Below are 12,148 nucleotides of genomic sequence, written 5' to 3'. Positions count from 1 at the left end.
TCAACTCTTCTATGCAGAATTTGAACACAGGTTCTACAACAACCAAATTCATGCCATTTTTGACAATGAACATAGTGCCTAAGGAATTCTCTTCCATCTTGATGATCTGGTGCCTTCCTGAACCCAGTAATTGGCTTTAAGCTTCTTTGACATAAAAGTTTTAGAGTGAACATGAATGTTTCTTTCTTTCTGTTTTTTTCTTTTTTTTCTTTTTTTGAGCTGCAGTCTCACTATTACCCAGGCTGGAGTGCAGTGATGTGATATCAGCTCACTGCAGCCTCCACCTCCCTGGTCCAAGTGATTCTCCTGCCTCAGCCTCCTGAGTAACTGTGACTACAGGCACTCACAACCACGCCTGGCTAATTTTTGTATTTTTAGTAGAGATGGGGTTTCACCATTTTATCCAGGATGATCTCCAATTTCTGACCTCAAGTGATCTGCCCGCCTTGGCCTCCCAAAGTGCTGGGATTACAGGCATGAGCCACTGCGCTTGGCCAGATTTTTATTTTTCAATCCCAATTGGCAGGTGCCATTTCAGGTGGCCAAGTCTGTCTGCTGTGACAGGCAGAGCAGGACCTGCTGGGAATTGTCAGGCAGCCTAGCTGGCCACCCTACCACCTCTATTCTAAGAACTGGGGAATTCTGGCTGGACTCAGTCCAGAGTCCCTCCTTATCACCTTTTCATTTCCAGTTGTCCTGAAGCTGGCTACCAGGTCTCCTTGGCCACCTCAAGGCCTAATCCTCCTGGCCCCGCCAGACCCCAGGCCTCCAGTCACCTAAGGCCCAGTGCATGTCCTCTCTTGCTTCCAGGTCCGAACTCGAAATAACAACAGTGTCTCCAGCCGGGAGAGGCACAGGCCTTCCCCACGTTCCACCCGAGGCCGGCAGGGCCGCAACCATGTGGACGAGTCTCCCGTGGAGTTCCCGGCTACCAGGGTTGGTTCCCCAGATGCCCAGACCCCTGCCCCCAGTCTCTAACTGGGAGATATGCCTCACTCACTGCACTACTGTCTGTGGCTGGTGGATAATCTGTGTCCTTTTTTTGCACTGCTTTTCAGGTTCTTGCTTTTTCTTTTCTCTCCTGGGTAAGCTTCCCGTAAGCCTGTTGGCTTCTCTCCTGGTCTGATCTCAGATGCACTGACCTCACTCACTGCACTACTGTCTGTGACTGGTGGATAATCTGTGTCCTTTTTTCACACTGCTTTTCAGGTTCTTGCTTTTTCTTTTCTTTCCTGGGTAAGCTTCCTGTAAGCCTGTTGGCTTCTCTCCTGATCTGATCTCAGATGACCCTCTGTTGGGAATGGAAGTTTTCCCTGTTGACTTGATTCTTTCTCTAACTTGGAAACAAGGTAGAAACCACTGACTTCCAGGACTGTCTTCTCCCTAATGTCTTCACCTGTCTTGAGGCAACCCTAGGGGGTATGGCAACACTTCACTCTCATTGTAAGAATAGTCACATGCACAGTAAACGCTCAAAGAAGCCAGTGACCTGCTCCGAGCTTGGCTCTAAGAGTCCCTCGTCATTACCCATCATTTGTGCCTTCGTGTCTTTCTGTCTCTGTCGCTGGGACAGTTATAATGACCTTCTCCCACCTCTTAAGGGATACATGTTCCTGGAAAAGTTTCTTCAGCGGTCTCTGTTCTCTTTAACTTCGGTCTTTCCTCTTTCTTTTTGCCTAGGAGGCATATGGGGGTGCCGTTGGTCCCCAGCATCCTTTACTGTGGCCCAAACTATGTGTCCTTCTGTCCACAGTCCCTGAGACGGCGGGCAACAGCATCGGCAGGAACGCCATGGCCGTCCCCTGCCAGCTCTTACCTTACCATCGACCTCACAGATGACACAGAGGACACACGTGTGACGCCCCAGAGCAGCAGTACCCCCTATGCCCGCCTAGCCCAGGACAGCCAGCAGGAGGGCATGGAGTCCCCGCAGGTGGAGGCAGACAGTGGAGATGGAGACAGTTCAGAGTATCAGGTATGGCCGAGAGGGGCTCCTGCCCAGGGTGACTGAACATGGGGAAAAACCAGTTACCTGCTACTGTTGGTAACATAGAGTGACAATAGTTGTTAGAATTTTTGTAATTGTAATAATTGACATGTTTGAATTCTGAATATCTTCCATATGCACCACAGTCCTTTCTTTACCTTAATCCTCTCCCAGACATAAGTCAAATGCCAGTATTTACCACGTGAATACTGTGATTTTTCTCAACATGACATTTATATAAGGACTGCAACTGCATGCGTAATACATATTGTGATTCTGTTCATCAGATTGTACATACTGTATATATTGTACATATTATACCTTTTTCTTCTATTAAGAACTACAGTTGCCTGAGGTTCATGTCTGTATAATAAATCCAGTGGTCTGGATCATAGCTTAATTAACCAATTGAGGTTGTTTATGCTTTTATTCAAGCATTGCTACATGAAGACTACTTACACATGTATGTATTTATGTGTTAGGATCCCTTTTTTCTATGTCCATTCCTACATTTTACTTTGTATAGAAGGGATCTCACTATGGGGCCCAGGCTACTCTCAAACTCCTGGCCTCAAGCGATCCTCCTGTCTCAGCCTCCTTAGTAGCTAGGACTGTAGGCATGCACCACAAAGCCCAGTTACTTTATAAATTCTTTTGTGGAAATGGAGTCTTGCTATGTTGCCTGGGCTAGTCTCCAACTCCTGGCCTCAAGCGATCCTCCCGCCTCGGTCTCCCAAAGTACTGAGAATTACAGGCATGAGCCACAGTGTCTGGCTACATCTTGTATTTTATGGCAAGCTTTTTGTTGCCCTCAGGGACAGTGGAGTGGACAGGATGGCCTCTCCTCACTGGGATTTCTTCATGTGGCTTTTATTCCAGGATGGGAAGGAGTTTGGAATAGGGGACCTCGTGTGGGGAAAGATCAAGGGCTTCTCCTGGTGGCCTGCCATGGTGGTGTCTTGGAAGGCCACCTCTAAGCGACAGGCTATGTCTGGCATGCGGTGGGTCCAGTGGTTTGGCGATGGCAAGTTTTCCGAGGTGAGTCTGGGGAAGGGCAAGGGGCTTTGCAGGCCTGAGGCTGTGCCTTCCTTCCTTCCTTTGAAGACAAAGGCCTGGGATTGCCTTCTGCAGATGCACGAGCCTATGTCTTCACACTGTCTGGGAGGAAGGACAAAACTTCCTGTGTTAACCAGCTACAGCAGATTTTTAGTGTCTTATTGTCTACTTATACAGGGGACAAAGGTGCTAGAAAGTTCTGGATCCATGGGCAGTTGATTTTATGTTATTTCTTACATTTATCTTTTGGGGGCAGAACCACCAGTGTGGACTCTGAGGGGCCAGGAGTGGCCATGTGAGCAGGTACCCGAAAGTGTTCAGTGGAGAAGCCTGGAAGAGACCAGAAGCATGGCCATGGCCTCTTGTCATTTAGCCATGGGGAGAGAAAGGCATCCTTAGGTGGCCTGCAGTTACCTGGTGTCAGTTATGAAAAGGGTTTTTAGTAGAATTGGTTATTTCAGAGTCTCTTCATGATTGATATTAGCCATTTAAAATCTTTCTTGGTAATTAAATTTATCTGGGGAAGAGCTATGTTGGGCATAACTAGGCTGTTTTGATTTTTACACTCTTTCAACAAAGATTTTTTTTTTTTTTGGGGGGATGGAGTCTTGCTCTGTTGCCCAGGCTGGAGTGCAGTGGTGTGATCTTGGCTCATTGCAACCTCCGCCTCCCAGGTTCAAACGATTCTCCTGCCTCAGCCTCCTGAGTAGCTGGGGTTACAGGCACCCGCCACCATGCCCTGCTAATATTTACATTTTTAGTAGAGACTGGGTTTCACCATGTTGGCCAGGGTGGTCTCCAACTCCTGACCTCAGATGATCCATCCGCCTCAGCCTCCTGTGCTGGGATTACAGGCGGAAGCCACCACGCCTGGCCTCAACAAAGATTTTAATCAGACAGAACTTTCCTGTGATGGTCTCTTAGAAGTAAATATTTGTCCCACCCTCAGAGCCCTGAGAGAGGCTAAGTTAGGTGCCTAAGGTCATTGGGCAAGTTGGAGTTGCAGCACCAGCAAGCCAGGCAGGATTGAAGGAAGGACTGTACCTTAATCCTCTCCCAGACATAAGGCAAATGCCACTATTTACCACGTGAATATTGTGATTTTTTTCAACATGACATTTATATGAGGACTGCAACTGCATATGTAATACATATTGTGATTCTGTTCATCAGAGTGCATGTATAGCCTCAAGCAGAGATTCTGTTTTTCCCACAAATTGAGCTACCAGGGGCCATTTGCCATGAGTGAATTCAAGTTTCCCAAGGGTTACAATAATATATTGGGTCTGGAGTCTCCCTTGTAGAAGAGACTCTGCATGCAGTTGGCTGCTGTGACCAGCAGAGGGAGCAGAAGGACAAGTCCTGGGCCCATGCTGGCAGTGAGGCAGCTACTTCCAGGGATGGGAGAGCAGTAACTTCTGTCAAGTGAAGGAAGATGGATTGTTTGCAATTGCTTTGCCCCATTGAGACATAAAACGCACTTTGCAAGACAGAGTCTGAGGCTAATACAATGCAGTGTGGGGCTGTCAGCATTAGGGGATGAGATGACAATATGGGACCTGGCTCTGGCCTGGGCGAGTGCCTGCTCAGCATGTGTGTGCTGTTTGGGTTGCATGGGAGCCATTGGGCGCTGGAACCAGCACTTGTGTTGGAGCGGTTTTTTTTTACCCCTACCAGAGCCCCCCGGTATTTTCTCCCCGGTGGTGGTCACACGCCCACATAAAATGGAGGTTTGCATGAGTGTGAGAACTCTCTGTGGAGAATAGAACATTCCCTGTGTCTTTCAGTTCTTTTTTTTTTAAGACATGAGGTCCTCACTGTCACTCAGGCTGCAGTGCAGTGGCACTGTCATGGCTCATTGCAGCCTCAGTCACCTGGGCTCAAGCAATCCTTCCTTAGAGCAGCTGAGACTGCAGGTGCACACCACTGTGTTTGGTTCTTAAAATTTTTTGTAAAGATGGGGTCTTGCTCTGTTGTCCAGGCTAGTTGAACTCCTGGGCTCAAGCGGTCCTTCCAACTCCCACTCCCAGAGTGCTGGGAATATAGGCCTGAGCCACTACGTCTGGCCTTTCAGTTCTGATTAGCATCCCTGAATAGCCATTTTCTCTCTCACTGGCAACTCAGTCATTTCATGCTTGGTCTGGGGACTTGGTACATCAGGAGACTTGTGGAATATGGATTAAATCACAAGAACTAAAGTTAAATAATCACAATAAGTGAAAGGTGCTAACTGTGTCAAGCACTGTTTTCTAAACACATTCATTAGGTGAACTCATTTTATTTTTTTTATTTTTTTTATTTTTTTTGAGACGGAGTCTCGCTCTGTCGCCCCGGCTGGAGTGCAGTGGCCGGATCTCAGCTCACGCAAGCTATGCCTCCCGGGTTTACACCATTCTCCTGCCTCAGCCTCCTAAGTAGCTGGGACTACAGGCGCCCGCCACCTCGCCTGGCTAGTTTTTTGTATTTTTTTTTTTTTTTTAGTAGAGACGGAGTTTCACCGTATTAGCCAGGATGGTCTCCATCTCCTGACCTCGTGATCCGCCCATCTCGGCCTCCCAAAGTGCTGGGATTACAGGCTTGAGCCACTGCGCCCGGCTTTTGAACTCATTTTAATAAAAGAGTAAAGAGTAAACAATTACCATGCTTAGGAAAGAAGGAATATGTACAAACCCCTGATGCCGGAGCATCCACAGAGAATATTAGGACTGAGCCTCAGGGTTCCACACCAGGGACACTTGCTTGTAAAATGTATACAAACACAGGGTTCGCCTCATTGCCTGCATTCAGAGTATCCTCCTTTTCCACAGTGGGAGTATCATAACTAACAAGTTTCTGGGTATCTGTGTGTTGAGACTCTGTCATTTCTAGTTTTCTGCTTTTTCCTTTCCTTCCTTTTAAATGGATATCTGTGGACTTGATCCCCCGGAATGGGTTCTTGGTTAAAGTGTATGAAAATCTTCTGCATCTGGTGGACAACATTGTGATAGACATGGCACCTGGGACACACCTGTAGGTGGATGTTGATGATGTCTTTCTCTTTTAGGTCTCTGCAGACAAACTGGTGGCACTGGGGCTGTTCAGCCAGCACTTTAATTTGGCCACCTTCAATAAGCTCGTCTCCTATCGAAAAGCCATGTACCATGCTCTGGAGGTAACATGGGATGAGGGAATGAGGGCTAGGCCCTGAGAGCAGGGATGAAGGAAGAGAGACCCACGGAAACCTAGCTCAGTGTTGCCAAGGGTGGTTTGGAGGGGACAGGTTGGCCAGGGAGGAGGTAAATGCCAACATAACATGATGGCCACCGGATTGGGCCATCCAACAAAGGAATCTGAGACATCCCAGCTGCCACTTATTGGGACCACTAACTGAATCAGAAGGAAAGAGCACGGGCAGTTAGGGGTGCAATATTCATATCAGTGAATGTGCTTTTCTAGAGACCTCAGAGCCACCTTATGAGGGGTGGAGTTCGCGGCAAGACGGCAGTGGAGGCCGGCTGCCTTCTATCTGTGGGCCATCTTATCCCCTACGAACCATTACACCCTGTTTCTCCCTTCACGTTAATTTTTTTTGCCCACCTTTGTTCAGCATTTAAGAGCCAGCCTCTTCTCATTGCCAAAGGCTTCATTAGACACTGAAATCCTCATGGTCCTTCATGTTGGACACAAGTTAACGTCCCCATCTTTAGGGAGATGAAACAAGAAATTTAGTGCTTTCTTATATAAGATACAGAGGAGATGAGGTAGTGCTGACTGGGGCTTCTGTATCTTGGTGGTAGAGTTAATTCTGATCTATCTGCCTTTTGAGAGGGAGGTGACCACTCACATTCTCTAGGGGGAAGAGATCCTATTTGGTGCCTGCATGAAAAGATTTAACCACAACCCCCCTTCTGAGGCCTCTCCCTGCACAGGCCCCTCCTTCCTCTGACACATACCGCAGCCCAGGACAGCTGTCTGGCTATGAAAGGGCCTAGTGTGAAGGGGAATGTAGGCCCTGGCTGGGGGACTCCCTGGGTGTGGCCTGGCGAGCACCCCCTCCCCACCCGCCATTCATCACAGACTCTGCCTTTGCAGAAAGCTAGGGTGCGAGCTGGCAAGACCTTCCCCAGCAGCCCTGGAGACTCATTGGAGGACCAGCTGAAGCCCATGTTGGAGTGGGCCCACGGGGGCTTCAAGCCCACTGGGATCGAGGGCCTCAAACCCAACAACACGCAACCAGGTGGGAATGAGTCCCCATGGCAGCACCTGCTGCCTCTGCTGGTGGGACCACTTCTTGGGAGAGTCAGCCACCCCTGCTGCCCCACGCCCACCCAGCTTTCTAGCAGCTGGGCTCAACTCTGAATGTTGGAAAAATTGCAGGCATACGAAGGCTGTGTCAGCCCTATCTGGCTTCCCTGGCCACTTTCTTGCTGATGGTCATGTGCATATAATTTGTGTTGAATCTGACATCTGCCTTGAAGTCAGGATGCAGTGTTGACTAGCACCTTTTTTATTAAAGGAAAAAAATAGTTAAGCTATGCTCATTCGAGAAAATTGGAAAGTGTTAAAGAAGAACCATATGCCACCTGCTAACATTTTGACCAGTACCATATTTCTCCCATTATAAGATAACTCTGGTTTCTAGAAATCCAGGACTTGTCTTACAATCTATACATTTAAAGGCCAGGCATAGTGGCTCACGCCTGTAATCCCAGCACTTTGGGAGGCTGAGGCGGGCAGATCGCTTGAGGCGAGTAGATCGAGACCAGCCAGGACAACATGGTGAAAAATAGAAAAATTAGCCTGGTGTGCTGGCATGTGCCTGTGGTCACAGCTACCCGGGAGGCTGAGGTGGGAGAATTGTCTTGAGTCCAGGAGGCAGAGGTTGCAGTGCACCGAGATCGCACCACTGCATTCAAGCCTGGGCGACAGAGCAAGACCTTGTCTCAAAAAAGAAAACAGTCCATACATTTAATGTAATGTTTTTTCTGTTTTGTTTTGTTTCCGCCTCAAAAGTGGTTAATAAGTCGAAGGTGCGTCGTGCAGGCAGTAGGAAATTAGAATCAAGGAAATACGGTATTTCCTTCCCGTCTTTTGACTGTTCCCTGTTTTCTATGCACTTTCTTCTGATTTCTTTGCATATAAAATGGTCACTGGAAAAGAATCAAATTTCTTGAAGAGTCTATCTGAACTCCCCACTCTCCCTTCACATCCCACCCTCACAAATACCCTCCGGGTTAATATTGGGTTGCACATCCTTCCAGATTTTTCTGAACACTAGTTGGATTCCTGCTTTCCCCTTTATTAATATTAATACTGTAAGCACTGTCTGTCATTTTGTCACGAAAGGGTCCTTACGATTTTTAATGGCTGTACAATTTTCTTTCCTAGGGTCAGAGTCAAATTTAACCACGTTCATTAAGATTTTCCGTATAGAAAGACAAATGGGTTTTACAAAATCTCATTTATAGAATGGGAGCCATATTATGTAATTAAAATTTTTTCTAGTAGCCTCACTGAAAATTAAGAGGTACTGGGCTTGGTGCCTCATGCCTGTAATCCCAGCACTTTGGGATGCAAATAACCATCTCTTGGATTTCCCAGCATTTTGGGACGCTGAGGTGGGCAGATTGCTTGAGCTCAGGAGTTCCAAGACCAGCCTGGGCAACATGGTGAAACCCTGTTTCTACAAGAAATACAAAATTAGCTGTGTGAGATAGTGTGTGCCTGTGGAGGCTGGGGTGGGAAGATCACTTGAGCCCAGGAGGTCGAGGCTGCAGTTTGCTAAGATCATGCCAGTGCATTCCAGCCTGGGTGACACACTGAGAACCTGTCTCAAAAAAGAAAAAAAAAAAAAGAAAGAAAGAAAGAAAAAAGGAGGCTGGTGCAGTGGCTCATGCCTGTAATTCCAGCACTTTGGGAGGCTGAGGCAGGCAGATCCCTTGAGGTCGGGAGTTCACCAGCCTGGCCAACATGGCAAAACCCTATCTCTATTAATATACAAAAATTAGCCAGATGTAGTGCTGCATGCCTGTAAGAGGCTGAGGCAGGAGAATTGCTTGAACCCAGGAGGCGGAGGTTGCAGTGAGCCAAGATCTACACCATTGCACTCCAGCCTGGGCAACAAGAAAGGAACAAGTAAAATTAATACAAATCATGATATTTTTAGCACTAAATTTCCAAAATGTTAACATTTCAATATTCAGCTATTATAAAAACTGAGATAGTCTACATTTATAGTGCTGTTTTCAAATTTTCACTTATTTTATATATTTTACATAGTACATATTTTACAGATCTCAATTTTGATGCTAAATTTGCAATGAAAATACTTGATCCGTATTAAGTATATACAGATTGATAACTAAATACAGATGTAGATGTTTAAACACATTAACTAAATTCATAAAACACGCATTTGAGAAAGTAGACTCATAGGTCTAGGCTAGTCCTAGTTGACTTGTTTGTCAGTGTTTTAATTAACATTAAATACAGAATTCATTTCCTCACCAGTTTCAAGTTCTCAGTAGCCACCCCCATGCCTACTGCCCAGCATGTCAGATATCACAGACATAGCTGTGTCAGGCTTTTAGCTTTGAATTGAGCTTTGCTCTCTGAGCTGAGTCATCTTTACCTCCTAGTTGTGGCCATTTAAAACCTTGTAAGCATGTGTTAAGAATCCTGGGTGCAAGGGGTTTTGAATGAGCTCCTGTTGTGAGTTGCCCATCAAGGGGCCATATACATTCAGTGTGGACCCCCTGTCATGCCCCAATTGCAGCTGGTACCCAGGCATAGCATGGTCTTGTCCTGGGCCCACATTCTCTCTGGACCCTCCTACCAAGCCACGGCTGCAGTCTAATTACCTTTCACAGAGAACAAGACTCGAAGACGCACAGCTGACGACTCAGCCACCTCTGACTACTGCCCCGCACCCAAGCGCCTCAAGACAAATTGCTATAACAACGGCAAAGACCGAGGGGATGAAGATCAGAGCCGAGGTGATTGTTGGGGACCCGCTACCTGGGATCATGGGGCAGATGGGAGGAGGATGCTGCAGACCAGGAATTGATCCGTACCCGGCTCCCTGACCTCATCCCATGCCTTCTTATTCTTTTCTCAATAGAACAAATGGCTTCAGATGTTGCCAACAACAAGAGCAGCCTGGAAGGTAATGCTCTCTCCCTCCCAGTCATCCCCTTCACACCCTGGCTAGGGCTCTATACCTTCCTTGTCCTGGCTCATCCGCCCTGTCAGGGTTTAACCCAGAGCTCTGTTCCTTGACCTCAGGCCAAGGCCTATTTCTAGTCCCTGCATCTTAGTTGCTAGTTTATGGAATGAATTGCCCACTTGTGCCCCTTAAGAGAAAGGGACAGGAAGGGTATGGTGAGGAAGAAGGGAAGCCAGGCCATTTTGGCCAGGAGAACCATAACCTAAAACCAAGGTTAGTGGTATCATGAACTTCCCAAAGAACGGCAACTAACTAGCTTTTACTCACTTGCCTACTGTCAGGTTAAATAGTCTGCTTGTCCTGGCTGGGGATTGCCACTGGATTGGATACTCTGGCCAGAATATACCTCATGGAATACAGAATGTGTGAGGATGAAGTCTCCCTTGCTCCCTTAACCCCCAGTTACTCCGTGTTGAATAGGAAAACACCACATCCCTGGCCCAGAGAACCCGGGGAAGAGCTTCGATTTAGAAATCCTATTCCCCAAGACTCACTCACCCATCTGGCTAGGTAGCGATGCTTGGTCATGGGTTTTATAAAGGTCCTATCTACCCAGCCAGGGATGCAACTCCTTGCTGATCTGGTGATATGAAGGGAAGGCAGGGTTGTCTACTGGTTAAAGGACCCGGATTCTGAGATTACAGCCATTTGCTGTTTTTAGGGTGTGGGCGTGGGCAAGTCCTATCATGAGACAACAAGCCAATTGGAGTCACCACAAAATCCTCGATGTCCCAGTAATTAAAGCTTCTCAAGGATTGTCACACCAGAGAGGTCCCTCTGCTCAGCGTTCTGCCTGACATCATCCTCCTGGGGCAGCCCCTTGCCCATCTTGATGTTCCCCATCTGTGAAGTAGGGATGCCACCTGGAAGCATTGCTGAAAGGTAGAAGCTGTGAGGCATGGCCTGAGGCACGAAGAGTCCTTGGCAAGCAGCTGGCCTGGAGGAAAATCTTAGGAACTGAGAGACCCAGGCTTCAGCAACTGGTGTCAGGGCCTCAATTGCCACAAGCCCCAACCCTGTTTTTCTTACAGACGGCTGTTTGTCTTGTGGCAGGAAAAACCCCGTGTCCTTCCACCCTCTGTTTGAGGGGGGCCTCTGTCAGACATGCCGGGTAAGTCCTCCTGCTGCTCCGGACCTTCCTGCCCTCGCCTCCTCCAGCTCCCCTGTCCTTCCGAGCAGCACCTGTGTGGAGCCTCAGTGAAGCCCAGTCATCCTAGCTGCCTTGCACTCTGCCTCTGGGGCGGGATGGGGGAGAGCTGTCGTAGAGGCCAGAGGCACACAGGTCACAGCCAGTTGTCCTTTTAAAGGACACCAAGCCACCAGCAGTGTGTTCTGCGGCTGTATCGTAGGGCCTCCACCAGCAAGCTGGCAGGGCCTGGCCTTCTCTGGTCTCTGATTTCACTGGTGTTTCTCTCTGGCTGCCAGGATCGCTTCCTTGAGCTGTTTTACATGTATGACGACGATGGCTATCAGTCTTACTGCACCGTGTGCTGCGAGGGCCGAGAGCTGCTGCTTTGTAGCAACACGAGCTGCTGCCGGTGAGCACTGGGCCCTGTGGGCAGGATGTGGGTGGGCCCCCAAGGCTCCTAGGTTCCTGCAGTCTGCAGACAGCTGCCTGTTGAATGGAATCCTAGGCATGGGAAGAGGGAGCTAATTTGCCCTGGAAGCAGCATACAGGGTTTATGTTTTGTGGTGGCCGTGGTTGTAGCTTAATTGGGGTAGAGCTCGTGTGTAGGAAAGGGCTCTTTTTTTTGAGACAGGGTCTCGCCCTGGGTGTACAGTGATGTGATCATAGTTCACTGCAGCCTCCAATTCCTGTGCTCAAGCAGTCCTCCCACCTCAGCCTCCTGAGCAGCTTGATTATAGGCACATGCCACCACACCCAGCTAGTTGTTCTTCTT

At 48.2% G+C, this 12,148-nt stretch overlaps 1 protein-coding gene across 6 annotated transcripts in view; it reads left to right on the top strand.

Annotated features, from left to right (window-relative positions):
• DNMT3B (DNA methyltransferase 3 beta) overlaps nt 1-12,148 on the top strand; it is a 48,333-nt gene that overhangs the window by 24,489 nt on the left and 11,696 nt on the right. For 3 of the 6 annotated variants that reach the window (XM_025398945.1, XM_025398943.1, XM_025398942.1), the window contains exons 5-13: nt 811-936; nt 1,754-1,975; nt 2,867-3,025; nt 6,087-6,194; nt 7,115-7,259; nt 9,892-10,017; nt 10,143-10,187; nt 11,279-11,358; nt 11,673-11,785. In XM_025398945.1, the coding sequence (XP_025254730.1) occupies nt 811-936; nt 1,754-1,975; nt 2,867-3,025; nt 6,087-6,194; nt 7,115-7,259; nt 9,892-10,017; nt 10,143-10,187; nt 11,279-11,358; nt 11,673-11,785 (1,124 nt within the window). Of the gene's footprint in view, nt 1-810; nt 937-1,753; nt 1,976-2,866; nt 3,026-6,086; nt 6,195-7,114; nt 7,260-8,035; nt 8,096-9,891; nt 10,018-10,142; nt 10,188-11,278; nt 11,359-11,672; nt 11,786-12,148 lie in introns of all 6 variants that reach the window. The other 3 variants (XM_025398947.1, XM_025398946.1, XM_025398944.1) reach the window with 2 other exon arrangements.

The sequence above is a fragment of the Theropithecus gelada genome, chromosome 10 (genome assembly GCF_003255815.1).
Source record: "Theropithecus gelada isolate Dixy chromosome 10, Tgel_1.0, whole genome shotgun sequence".
Lineage (NCBI taxonomy): Eukaryota > Metazoa > Chordata > Mammalia > Primates > Cercopithecidae > Theropithecus > Theropithecus gelada.
The sequence above is the reverse complement of the archived record's forward strand: the minus strand, read 5'-3'. Positions and strand labels throughout refer to the sequence as shown.